The sequence below is a fragment of the Eubalaena glacialis genome, chromosome 6, assembly GCF_028564815.1.
Source record: "Eubalaena glacialis isolate mEubGla1 chromosome 6, mEubGla1.1.hap2.+ XY, whole genome shotgun sequence".
NCBI classification, from domain to species: Eukaryota; Metazoa; Chordata; class Mammalia; order Artiodactyla; family Balaenidae; genus Eubalaena; species Eubalaena glacialis.
The window spans coordinates 67,341,131-67,355,754 of NC_083721.1; the positions used below are offsets into that span (position 1 = coordinate 67,341,131).

General features: G+C 39.9%; 1 protein-coding gene across 1 annotated transcript in view; it reads right to left on the reverse strand.

Annotated features, from left to right (window-relative positions):
- GPR156 (G protein-coupled receptor 156) overlaps positions 1 to 14,624 on the reverse strand; it is a 96,664-nt gene that overhangs the window by 13,766 nt on the left and 68,274 nt on the right. The window contains exons 4-8 of the mRNA XM_061193143.1: positions 10,643 to 10,778; positions 10,313 to 10,423; positions 5,343 to 5,468; positions 4,245 to 4,340; positions 654 to 890 (exon numbers count right to left, since the gene is read on the reverse strand). Coding sequence (XP_061049126.1) covers positions 654 to 890; positions 4,245 to 4,340; positions 5,343 to 5,468; positions 10,313 to 10,423; positions 10,643 to 10,778 — 706 coding nt within the window. The remainder of the gene's footprint in view (positions 1 to 653; positions 891 to 4,244; positions 4,341 to 5,342; positions 5,469 to 10,312; positions 10,424 to 10,642; positions 10,779 to 14,624) is intronic.

Consider the following 14,624-nt stretch of genomic DNA (forward strand, 5'->3'; position numbering starts at 1 on the left):
CTCCTTTATCCATGCCTCTGTCAATGGACACTTAGGTTGCTTCCATGTCCCGGCTACTGTAGATAGTGCTGCAATGAACATTGTGGTACATGACTCTTCTTGAATTATGGTTAAGAAATACATTTTAAATTTAGTTTTTACTTTTTCCTTATTGTAAAAAGAAAAGGAATGTTCTACATTTTCCTCTTTTTATTCATAAGAAAGAAAAGGCATTTTAAATTTCATAAAGACCCAAATGCACTTTTCTCTGAATGTGCAATTGCAAACAGGAAAGAAGGAAAGGTTCCTCACTGCCAGGCTAGTACAAGAAATGACATTATCAGGATGAAGGAGGAACTGGGGATGCATGAAGCGGACTGGAGGGTGGGTAGAAAAGCAGGTCTGTGAGGCAGCCACCTGGGCGGAAGCGGTGCCACTACTTGGCTACTCTGGTCAGCCCTCCTTGCCGACCGGGAGCAGAGTGGCTCCTTCAGGACAGCGAGGAGGGAAGAACAGAGGGAGCCAGCTCACTAGGAACCCCCGCTTCCTTCTGACTCTCTAATCAATGGCACCCAAAAGTCTCAGTAGGAAACAAAGTGAACAGTTTATCACGCCCAGCAAAGTCTCTGGGATGATGGGGTGGATTGGTCCTCCAAGTTCTCCCTAGAGCGTACCTGGGGAATGAAGATGAAGCAGTTGACTGTGGTTGTGCAAACAAAGATACCTCCAGACGTGAGTCCAAAGACCAGGTTGGGCCAGGAGTGCAAGTATCTGGTGACCACAAAAAGAAGCCCAGCAGCCAGTACCACGAGGTTGACCCCAACCATGATGGTTAAAGACTGATTCACAGGAGGAGAGCTGACATGGTCAGTCAAGCCAGCCAGGTAGGCCCCATAGAGCAGCAGCAGGCCCTGGAGACAAAGAGGAGAAGAACCGGAGGCTCAGAGAAGTGAAATAGCAGGCTTGGGGTCAAAGAGCAGTAGGGTTGGGACCAAGTTCCTCACCTGTAAAATAGGGATAATAATACCTACCTTAAAGGGTTGCTATGAGGAGGATTTACTAAGATAGCACTTGGGACTACCCTTAGGGTGGTCCCCTTACACCTCATGTATGCGTAATAAATTTCATCTTCCTCTCCTCTGAGAATTAGTTTATCGGAGGTCAGCAAGTCAGCCATCAGAGAGGACTCTGCCAGGATGAGGCACAGGATGGGATGATACATGCAGGTAGGAGCCCGACAGAAAGGGCTGCCAGGCACTGGGAGGGCAAGGGGCGCACCACGCTGCTGGTGGTGAGGGCTTCCGCATCCACTGTGTGCTTCTGCAATGCATGCAGCTGAGGGGCATGCAGAAGCCGAAATAGCCCTGTGGTCCCCTTGTCAAGCCATGCGCCACGGCAGGGGAAGCACCGGAGGAAGGGGCTCTTTTTTCTAATGTTCCCAAAGGCACCATCTGCTTGCCAAGCCCTGCACCTGCAAGACTGCATCTGCCCACAAGGGATGCCTTTTTCTAATTCACACAAAGGATCTCTATAGGCTAGCAGCAGCTCTGTGCCAGTGGGTGTTTATGGGAGACGAAGAGTGAAAAAAGAAGAGAACAAAGGCAGGCCGGGACCTGGACAGGACCGTGGGACAGGCACAGGCAGCAAAGGCCTCATCTATACCCTTCACCCTCTTTGTGACATTCCCTGCCCCGCCCCCCAGAACCCAGGGCCCTATTCTTTCCTCTTTGTCATGAATGTAAACCCGCTCTCAGATTTCTCATTTGTACTACACAGAAAAGGGCTCACAGCTTCTTAAAGTGCTGCCTCTCCTAGAAGGAGCTACATTTAAACAGAAATCAAAGCTTTAATCAATAATACATAATATATAGATTCAACGTATGTTCGCTTGATTCGGGGCAAAGCTCTGTGCTGGGGTAGGTGTAGGGCAGGAAGCGGTGTTGCCAACTGGAAGTCATGGTTCTGGCTTTTAAGAAGCTCAATCTGGTTGGGAGATTTAAGGCAAGCACATAAATATCAATGTTTTATGACACAGAATATGAAGCTGCCACGGGGGATGAGGTGGGGTGGGAACTACAGGGATTCATAGGGAGAACTAATAATAAAAGTAAGGTCAGGTATCAGCAGGGTACCTGCCAGTGACCCTGAAATCACACAATCCGACCAACTCCATCTGCAGGGATGGCCCTTAAGACAACTGTTTGGAGGACTGGCTGTGCCTACAGTGAAGGAGTAAGCCCAGCAGAGATGTTGTCTGGGTGGCCCGAATGCTCAGTGTCCCAAAGGGGGCCAAATGTGGCCGCCCTGAGATCTTCAATGACTAGAGGACATACAAGTCAGCAGGCCAGTGGGAGTGGGGCCTGACTTTTGGATAACTGATGCCACCAGGTGGCATTTGGCAGAGTTAGATCATTAATTTAATCAAAGGCGAATAAAATTAATTCTATGATTCTGAAATGTTCAAATCTGATTCTATTAAAATGCTTTAACTCCATTAAAATTCTTTCCAAAAGGGAATCAGGTATGAATAAAGCATCTATACATGCATGATTCATGTCTGAGTGAATCACATCTGATATTTGTGTGTCATTCGCCCTCACTGCTGAGAAGCGTGGGGTGGCGGTCCAGGGACTTAATGCGCAGATTTGGGGTCCTCCTCAGGAGCTGCCCGTCGAACAGGGAGCCCATGGGGGCCTGGCTCAGTCACCTTCCTGATGCTCAGCACTCTTTCCCCTTTTTCTTTCTTTGTCCTATAGAAAGATATTGTAGTGAAATAAAATGGAAATGGGATTATATAAAAGGCAATGGAGAAAATAAATCAAGTTGACTTGCAGAGGGAGTTGCTATGGGGGAAGTGCTGAGTTTCTGTGCCGGGAAGGACGTGCTCTTCTACAGGGGCTCGAAGAATGGGAAAGGCACTGTGCTTTCAGAACAGTCTGGGGGCAGGGGTGGGCAGTGGAAGATTAATAATAAAAGCATCTAACATGTATTTAGCTCTTACTATGGGTCAGGAGTGAATGAAAACTCAACATGCATTAATCCTTTCAAAACTCAGAACCCTTCTGAGAGGATGTTATCATCATCCCCATTTCACGTATGAGGGAATCGAAGCTCAGGGAGGTCAAATGAGGTTCAGGGTCAGCTAGGAAGCGGCTGAGTCATTATTCAAACCTTGTTCTGTCATGTTTTGAAACTCATTTTCTTAACCACTAGTAAGAAACTAGAGATAAAAAGCTATTCACTTCCTACCATTTTCTCTTAAAAATATTTCTATCAAAGTAATACATGCACATGGTTAAAAAGCAACATTTCCCTGTCCCAGCCCTGCCCATCCTCAGGCCTATTTCTCAGAAGCAACCAATTGAACACTTTCCTAGTGGTGAAGTGAGTAAAGTTTACCTTTAGAGGCCATCTATTTCTACAAGACCTCCTTTTCCTCTGCCAGCAATCAATCAACCAGGCCCCTCTCTCCTAATACTCAACAGGCAGCCTCCTGCCATGCAGGGCTCGCCTGTTCATTGAAACAGACCTGCCCTATGCCACTCCCCCCCTCCCCCTGCCCCAAGCCAGATTCTCTGTCCCTCCAAGCTGAAAACCAGCTAACAGGATAGTTGGTTCTCCTTTAGTGCCCTGTATAGTATCCTGTACCCTCTGGAAATAATATCCTCCTTTTGCCATCTAACAGAGATAAATGAGTCGAATGATGGGAGATTCAGGGCAGTATGGGAGACACTTTGAGGCAGCTGGAACCACTCAAAGGACACTGTGGATGTTGCCATTTGTCTTAGGGCCAGCCATGCTTCCAATCAGAGCAAGAAAGTTAGGCAAGTGGAAGGCAGCAGGTTACCTTGACACAAATCTTGAAGAAAGACCCAAGAGGAGTAATAAGGGCACTTAAGAGAATAGGTTAAGCTGGCTAGAATGTCTCCTTATAAATTCCCCTTGAAGGTAGTTGGGGAGAAAACTGGTATTGCCAAATCAATGAAAAAACCAGGCCAAGAAATGGGAGAAACAGTGGGTGAATTCCACATGATTTGGGGGAGGACTCAATGAGGGAGTCCAAAGATTTGGAAACGTGACCCTCAAAACAAATAAAGAGCACAGAAATAATAAGGGTCATGGCTTTGAGATGTATGCATCAATAGAGGTCTCTTCTGATTTCAATACTCTTTGCAGAAATCACCTCATTAATTCCTATAATTCCTCTTTATATCCATTTTGTTGGTAACAGAGAGATAGTATCCCCAGGAGATGAAGTTACCAACCTTGCATCCCAAAACGAGAGCAATCCAGACATCAGAGTACCGGGAAGCACAGAAGTGTGTGCTAGTCAGAGAGCAGGACACGTCTCTCCCTGTCACCTAGAAGGGACACAGAGTCAGGACTGAGGGCACCCACAGTTACCAGGAACACACATACACAGCAGATCTTTGTAAACATTCTAGATTGTGAAATCCTCTCTAGCATATAATTTCTCCCTTAATATGTAAAAACTGTAACATTTAGGTGACTCCATTAGAATCTAAATGAGAGTAACCATGAGTTGGAGGAAAAAACGACAAAGTTGGGCTGACATGTGGATTCTTAGTGCCAGCAGGGCTTACCCCTGTTATGTGCTTTGCTACCACAGTGATTCAAATTAGTGCATCAGCAAAATTACAAATTATTTCACATCCTCTTTCTGCTATTTGTTAACAGTTGAAACCTTCAATATTGAATCTGCACTGTCAAGATTCCGCTGTATTCCTCAGCTCCTTTGTTAGGCTGGAGATATAATGCTTCCTATTAATTGAACACTATATACTGGGCACAGTTGAGTCCTTTACCTGCATTGTTTCCCTTAATCTTCACCACAGCCCTATGAAATAGGTAGTATTATTATCTCCATTTTACCTATGAGGAAATAGAGACTTAGATAGGTTAAATAACTTTCCCAAGGCTGGTAAGTGGTAGAGCTGGGATTTGAATTGGGGTTGACTGACTCCAAAGAACACATCAAAATACTACCTTTACCTTTCAACAATTAGGGTAAAGAAGCTCTCTGTAGCTGAAAACTCTCATTATTGATCAGGTGGAAGCAGAGATAACTGCCAGGCAGATCTCTGTTTGCTGACATCGCAGCGGTTGCTGCTGGAAAACACTTGGGGCGAGAGGAGCAGTGGGAGTGGAGCAGACCCTGCAGACAAGGGGCAGGTGTTCATGCTGCCCACAGCTCCTGACTTGCCATCCTCTTCGGGTCATTTATCTTCTCGTTGGGAGGATGTCCACACAGTGAATGCTACTGGGAGAATGATCCCCGTGTACCCACAGAAGCCAGTCCCTCCGGTTCAGGAACTAGATTCTCCAGGGATTGGGCCCCTCACCGTCATACTGACACTGAGAATCTGGAGGCACTGGATGGGATCAGTCAGCACCCACGTCATGAGCAGGATCACATCTGCTATCACCAGGGCTGCCACCAACCCCAGTAGCTGCAGGTCTTTGATTATCTGCAAAAGAGTCAAGGTCATAACTTTCCTTTGCTTTCTGGCTATACAACACGGGGGCTAGAGTGTCCTATGTGCTCTGAGATAAAGGCTCCAGGGTTAACCTTCCAAAGGGGCTTCAAATCCAGCCATCAAAGATGAAACAGACACTAAACACATGCAGTGATTTCTATGTCCATATCATCATGAGCACCATTCAACATTTTCATTTGTTTGTCCTTTCCATATCCTGCCTTTTCCCACAAAGGATTCAAGGGATATTATAAAATAAATACACTATTATTTCTATATGTTTATATAGCACATAGAGAGACGTGGAAATTTTTACATAAAACTATTAACAACCATTAACCTGGAGGGTCAGATTGAGAGATGATGGTGGTGGAGGAGAGATTACTAGCATTTTCTTTAAACATATGTGAAGCATTTGACTTAATACAAAGAGAATGTGTTATTTTTGTGGTTACAAAAATAAAATTTAAAAAATGTATGCAGCAACAGGATGAAAAATATTAAGGAAAGAGACAATAAGGAGAATTATGATGAATGCTCAGGTGAGGAGAGCACATACCATTCAAGAATTGGGGCAGAAACATGGGTCTGCATTTTTGACAACCAATGAAAAGAAGGAAGCACAACTAGTTACATGATTCATGGTGTTTGTAAGATAAAAACAAGTCAGTTGCTGAACCAAAATGCTCCAAACCAGTGATAAGGAGAAAATCTTCAAATCAACCAGCAAAAAATGACACAGCATGTACAGAGGAACAAAGATAAGGAAGACATCAGATTTCTCATGAGATACAAGGACAAGTGAGAAAACAGTAGAGGAAATCTTCAACTAAAGAAAATAAAATATCAACCTAGAATCTTATATCCAGAAAAAATATCTTTCAAAAATAAAGGTGAAATAAGGACTTTTTCAGATAAACAAAAGCCAAAAGAATTCAGCATTAGCACACTTGCATGAGAATGTTAGATATCCTTGAAGTAAAAGGAAAATAATACCAGATGAATATAGGGATCTATACGAGAAAATTAAGAGCTCTGGAAATGTTAACTTCATAGAAAAATATATGATTGACATTTACTATTTAAATATCTTTAAAACATAACTGATTGTTTAAACAAAAATTAATAACAATTGTGTGGGGCTTGTAACATATGTAAAAGTAAAAACAACACAAAGATTGGAGAGTGGGGAACTGGAAGCACACTATTGTAAATGAAACACTTATGCCATAAGTAAATGCCAATTATATAATTATACACAAACTCTTCCAGAAATTGAATTGGAGGGAATACTTCCCAATTCATTCTACAAGGCTGCCATTACCCTGTTAGAAAACCAGTAAAAGATTTTATAAGAAAAGAAAGCTGCAGAGCAACATACCTTAAGAACATGAACACAAACATTATAAACAAAATTTTATGAAAATGAATCCAACAATGTAAGAGGGTAATATATAATGACCAAGTGGAGTTTGTTTCAGGAATGCAAGGTTGGTTTGAGATCCTAAAATCATTTAATGTAATTCACCATATGAGCAAGCTAAAAATGAAAAATCATATGATTAACAGATACAGAAAACACATTTGACAAAACCCAACATTAATTCTTTATAGAAACTCAGTAAAATACGAATAGAAGGGAACTTCCCCAATTAGATAAAGGGCATCTATGATAAAACTACAGCTAACATCATTCTTAGTTTTGACTAAGATAGGATGTTTTCCCCATATGATCAAGAACAACTCAAGGATGTCTGCTCTCAGCACTTCTATTGAACACTGTACTGGTGTTTCTAGCCAGTGCCATCATACAAGATTGAAAAGAAAATTTCTTTTACAGAAGATATGAATCTATATAGAAAATCTGATGGAATCTGCACAAAAGCTACTAGAACTAATAAGTAGTTTTGCAAGATTGCAGCATGTAAGATCAGCTTACAAAAATCAATTGTATTTCTATATATTAGCAACAAAAAATTGGAAAGTGAAATAAAAAACAGTAACATGTATAATAGCATAAAAAATAAAATACTTAGGAATAAATTTGATAAAAGATATGAAAGACCTCCACTGAAAACTACAAAAAAATTGCTGAGAGAAATTAGAAAAGACCTAAATATATGAAGAATTATACTGTGTTCATGGGTTAAAAGACAGAACATTGTTAAGAAATCAGTTCTCCACAATTTGATCTACAGATTCAACACAACCTCAATCAAAATCTCAGCAAAAAATTCGCAGAAATTGGTAAACTGATTAAAAAATTCATATGGAAATTCAAAGGACCTAGATTAGCCAAAACAACACTGAAAGAGAAGAACTAATACTCTTTGACTCAAGATTTAACATAGGACTTCCCTGGTGGCACAGTGGTTAAGAATCCGCCTGCCAATGCAGGGGACACAGGTTTGAGCCCTGGTCTAGGAAGATCCCACGTGCCACAGAGCAACAAAGCCCGTGCGCCACAACTACTGAGCCCACGTGCCACAACTACTGAAGCCCATGCACCTAGATCCTGTGCTCCGCAACAAAAGAACCCACTGCAATGAGAAGCCCACGCACCACAATGAAGAGATACCCCGCTTGCCACAACTACAGAAAGCCCGTGTGCAGCAATGAAGACCCAACACAGCCAAAAATAAATTAAAAAAAAAAAAAAGATTTAACATAAAGCTACAGTAATATGGTATTGGTGTCAAAATAAACAATGACATCAATGAAACAGATTCAACAAAGGTGCAAAGGTAATTCAGTGAAGAAAGGACACTCTTTTCAACAAATGGTGCCAGAACAATTGGATATCCATATATAAAAAATGAACTTCAATCCACAGATCACATCATATTTCAAAATTAACTCAAAATAAATCATAGACCTAAATGTAAAAACAAAAACTCTTAAAACATCTAGAAGTAAACATAGGAGAAAAACTTTTGGGGCCTTGGGTTAGGCAAAAGTTTCTTAGATCTGATACCAAAAACATGATCCATTAAAGAACAAAGTAGTAAATTGGACTTCAACAGAATTAGAAACATCTTCTTTTTGAAAGACATTCTTAAGTGAATGAAAAGTCACAAACTGGAAGAAAATCTTTATTTGATAAAGGACTGTATCTGGAATATAAAAAGAACCCTCAAAACGCAATAATAAGAAAACAAACAACTAAATTAAAAAATAGGTGAGAGATTTGAGCAGATACTTCACCAAAGAAGGTATATGGATGGCAAATAAGCATATAAAAAGATGCTCAACACTGCATCAGGGAAATGCAAATTAAAACACAATGAGAATCTACCATACACACCTATTAGAATGACCAACGTGAAAACGACCAACCAAGTCTAATGTTGGGAAGGATGTGGAGGAAAGGGACTCAAACACTGTTGGTGGGAATGTAAAATGGTACAACCACTTTGGAAAACAGTCATGCAATTTCTTTAGAAGTTAAACATATACCTACTATATGATCCAATCATTCTACACTTAGGTTTTTAACCAAGAGAAATGAAAGCATGTGTCTACACAAAGACTCGTACACAAACATTCACAGCAGTTTTATTTTTAATAGCCCCAAACTGGAAACAAACCCAAACATCCATTAATAGGTGAATGTATAAACCAACTGTAGTTACATCTACACATTGGAAAATTACTTAGCAATAATAAGAAAAGAACCATTGATGCAAGTAACAACATAGATGAATCTCAAAATAATTATGCCAAGTAAAAGAAAGATAAAAAAATACATACTATATAATTCCATTTATATAAAATTCTGGAAAATGCAAACTAATCTATAGTAACAGAAAGCAGGTCAATGGTTGCCTGGGGACAGGGACAGGGGATGTAAGAATTGGACAGGAGAGGGAGATGACAAGGGTGCATGAGGAAACTTGTAGATTATATCCCACATTTCACAGTGTATACATATGTCAAAACATATCAAACAGTAAATATGTGCAGTTCATTGGATGTCAATTATACCTCAATAAAGCTATTTTTAAAAAAAGGAATTAGTGTTCTAGAGGGAAGAATGAACTTACTGTCCTTTAGGCAAACTTTTTCATATGTTTAGCTACTCACAGTGGAGCTTTTGATAAATATTCACCACAATTTAATAATGTTTGCTAAAAAAAAAAAGTCTTGTCAGTCCAGAGAAGTAAACTCCAACTGAGTAATATGTTGGGTCTGGGCAGGGCCTACATAGACAAAGGGTTTGAATGATCAGGCTTTGAGGTGTGGGCAGCTCTATCAGGAAACCTGATAAAATGGGGGAATGTAGTTAGGATGACACCTGATGTCAGGCACATGTAGGTGGTCTGGCTGCCACATAGCTTCTAGGGTTGATTCTGTCTGCTGAAATGGGTATGCTCTTCCTTGCTCACTGCTCCAGGCTCATCCTTCTTAGTGCAGAGAATGGCCTTCTTAAATGGAAAAGAATCGGGCTCCAAAGAGGGAAATAACTGCTTATCTGCTATAGCTTCTCTGTAATCACTCTCCCTCTGTCCACTTTCAGCTCACACCTGTGCCAAGCAACAGCCTCTCTGGGCATCTTGCTCTCCCTCAAACTGGTGCCAGGTATGGGCCAGCTCACACATCCCCCAGAGCAGTACCAGGGCCTGGCGTGCATATGAAGCAAAACCTTTGTTTAAAGACCTATATCCCAATAGCACTGACACAGGCCATGTGAGTCCAAGGTTTGAAGTAAGGAGCAGGAACTTCCCGATCATCATAAAAGGGCCAGACCCAGTAATCTGGCACAAGTTTCTCTAGCTTTCAATCAATAGTAGAGCTGCTGTCTGTGATCAAGCACTGTGTACTTGTTGCCTACTCACCACTCTCTTGTCTGGAACCCTCTGGGTAAACACCTTGTAGAGTCGCCAGCTCTTTCCCAGAATGGGGCCAAACACAAGGGAGGTCCCAATGCACAACATGGACAGTCTTACCTACAGGTGGAAAGGGACAGAAGCAAGAGGCATGAGACAGACCTTTGTGGTTCTCCACACATTCTGATCTGTAAAGCCTCAGTCCACAGAGGACCTGGGGCAGAAAGTGGACCTCACTGACTCAGCGTTCCAGGGATTGCCTCTGAAAGTGCCCACAGCAAGGATAAATGTACCCACCACCCACATCATATTCAAAACAAAATTGAAGACTTCACCTACCTGAATGAGAGTTTCCATTGAACTTCCTGCTAAAGCACCTTGATGGTGAATCCCGAAGAGGTAAGCACTACTGTAAGTCAGACAACTGCCCAATAAGGTCACAATGTTCAGATTGGGACTGGACATCTTCACAATCCTATAGGAAACCAGGAAGAAAGACACTTACAGTCATGACATTTGCCCTGGGAGTGGACCAGAATAATCTCCAATGCAGCCTCAGAGTAAAAGGCCATAGGGAAGAAACCACTTTACAAATCTGTGAAAAATTTAAATAAAATTTTTAAAAAATTAAATAAATATGACTTATTTAAATTTATTTTCAAAAAGAACTAAATTCTGGTATTTCTTGCTTGTATAACTCCAAGTCCTTTGAAAGAAGGTCACTTCCTAAAAACAGGTGGTATCAGAGAAGAGTTAGGATTTTTCCATGAAGTTTATGGTTGCTAAGAGTCTGCTCTATGCAGCCTAGTGAATAAATAACTAGCAGGTAGATACCTAAAGAGATACAGTTTGGAGCCTTTAAAAATGAGCTGTAAGGTAAACTACTATTTGAAAAAACCAGACAAAGATACCACAAAAAAAGAAAATTACAGGCCAATATCACTAATAAACATAGAAGCAAAAATCCTCAACAAAACACTAACAAATCGAATCCATCAATACTTTAAAAGGATCATACACCATGATCAAGGGGGATTTATCCCAGGGATGCAAGGATTTTTCAATATCCGCAAATCCATCAGTGTGATACACCACACCAACAAACTGAAGAATAAAAACCATATGATCAACTTAATAGATGCAGAAAAAACTTTTGATAAAATTCAACAGCCATTTATGATAAAAACTCTCCGGAAAGTGGGCATAGCGGGAACCTACCTCAACATAATAAAGGCCATATATGACAAACCCACAGCTAACATCATACTCAAGGGTGAAAAGCTGAAAGCATTTCCTCTAAGATCAGACAAGGATGGCCACTCTCACCACTTTTATTCAACATACTTTTGCAAGTCCTAGCCACATCAATCAGAGAAGAAAAACAAATAAAAGGAATCCAAGTTGGAAAAGAAGAAATAAAACTGTCACTGTTTGCAGATGACATGTTACTCTACATAGAAAATCCTAAAGATACTACCAGAAAACTACTAGAGCTCATCAATGATTTTGGTAAAGTTGCAGGATACAGAATTAATACACAGAAATCTATTACATTTCTATACACTAACAATGAAAGATAAGAAAGAAAAATTAAGGAAACAATCCCATTTACCAATGCATCAAAAAGAATAAAATATCTAGGAATAAACTTACCTAAGGAGGCAAAAGACATGTACTCCAAAAACTATAAGACACTGATGAAAGAAATCAAAGATGACACAAACAGATAGAAAGATGTACCGTGTTCTTGGACTGGCAGAATCAATATTGTCAGAATGACTATACTACTCAAGGCAATCTACAGATTTAATGCAATCCCTATCAAATTACCAATGGCATTTTTCACAGAACTAGAAAAAATTTTTTTAAATTTGTATGGAAACATGAAAGACCCTGAATAGCCAAAGCAATCTCGAGAAAGAAAAATGGAGCTGCAGGAATCAGGCTCCCTGACTTTAGACCATACTACAAAGCTATGGTCCTCAAAACAGTATCATACTGGCACAAAAACAGAAATATAGATCAATGGGACAGGATAGAAAGCCCAGAAATAAACTCACACACATATGGTCAATTAATGACATGACAGAGGAGGCAAGAATATACAATGGAGAAAAGACAGTCTCTTCAATGGGTGATGCTAGGAAAACTGGACAGCTACATGTAAAAGAATGAAATTAGAACATTCTCTAAAACCATACACAAAATAAACTCAAAATGGATTAAAGACCTAAATGTAAAACTGAATACCATAAAACTCCTCAAGAAAAACATAGAACACTCTTTGACTTAAATCACAGCAATATCTTTTTGCATCCATCTCCTAGAGTAATGGAAATAAAAAGAAAAATAAACAAATGGGATCTAATTAAACTTAAATGGTTTTTCACAACAAAGGAAACCACAAACAAAACAAAAAAGACAACCTACAGAATGGAAGGAAATATCTGCAAATGATGAGACCAACAAGGGATTAATCTCCAAACTATACAAATACCTCATACAGCTCAATAACAACAACAACAACAAAAAAACAAACAACCCAATCAAAAAATGGGCAGAAGATCTAAATAGACATTTCTCCAGAGAAGACATACAGATGGCCAAAAGGCACATGAAAAGATGCTTAACATCGCTAATCATTAGAGAAATGCAAATCAAAACTACAATGAGGTACCCCTTCACACCAGTCAGAATGGCTATCATCAAAAAGTCTACAAATAATAAATGCTGGAGAGGGTATGGAGAAAAAGGAACCCTCCTACAGTTGGTGAGAATGTAAGTTGATACAGCCACTATGGAGAACAGTATGGAGGTTCCTTAAAAAACTAAAAATAGAGCTACCATATGATCCTGCAATCCCACTCCTGGACATATATCTGGAGAAAACCATAATTTGAAAAGATACATGCACCCCAGTGCTCACTGCAGCACTATTTACAATAGCCAGGACATGGAAGCAACCTAAATTTCCATTGGCAGGTGAATGGATAAAGAAGATATGGTATGTATACACGATGGAATGTTAGTCAGCCATAAAAAAGAATGAAATAATGCCATTTGCAGCAACATGGCTGGACCTAGATTATCATACTAAGTGAAGTAAACCAGACAGAGAAAGACAAATATCATATGATATCACTTATATGTTGAATCCAATTAAAAATGATGTAAACGAACTTATACACAAAACAGAAATAGACCCACAGACATAGAAAACAAACTTATGGTTACCAAAAGGGAAAGGTGGGGAGGGATGAATTAGGAGTTTGGGATTAGCATATACACACTACTATATATAAAACAGATAACCAACAAGGACCTACTGTATAGCATAGAGATCTATACTCAATATTTTGTGATAACCTATAAGGGAAAAGAATCTGAAAAAGAATATACATAATACATATATTAATATATACATGTATGTATAACTGAATCACTTTGCTGTACACCTGAAACTAACACAACATTGTAAATCAACTATACTTCAAAAAAAATAAAATAAAAAAATAAAATAAAATGAGCTGTAAGGTAAACTACTTTTTGACAAAAGTTTGGGGAATTTTTCATCCACTATTTACTTTATTTGACATGTAAATTGTTTTCCTCTCTCTGTTTGACCAAGAGAGGAAGAGAAAGCAGGGATTGAAAGCAGGAAATTTGGGAAGGGTTGTTTCTTGAGTGATTTTTAAATGAGGTTATAGAGCACTTTGAAGATTATAGGGAAATGTGGACAATCACGGTCTGACACAAATCCTGGGCACCAGTAGAGGCTTGGGACAAGGTAGAAATGTGTGAATTGGTTAACCTAAGGGGAAAAGCAGGTTTACATTGGACTGTGATTGATAACAATTAAGAAATAAAAATAACTAGTAACAGTTAAGAAGTAATGTAACTGTACTTAAGAGTTTTAGTCTAAATAGTGTATTCTGCATAAATGCAATATTTATACAACTAGTCATTTGGTAATTGTACTTATACGTTTATTTTTTTCTTAAACTCACCTAAATTTTCTTTAATTAATTAATTAATTAATTAATTAATTAATTAATTAATTATGGCTGCATTGGGTCTTTGTTGCTACGTGCGGGCTTTCTCTAGTTGCGGCGAGTGGGGGCCACTCTTCATTGTGGTGTGTGGGCTTCTCATCGCGGTGGCTTCTCTTGTTGCAGAGCACGGGCTCTAGGCGTGTGGGCTTCAGTAGTTGTGGCACACGAGCTCAGTAGTTGTGGCTCGCGGGCTCTAGAGCGCAGGCTCAGTAGTTGTGGCGCACGAGCTTAGTTGCTCCATGGGATCTAAGGGAAGATGTGGGATCTTC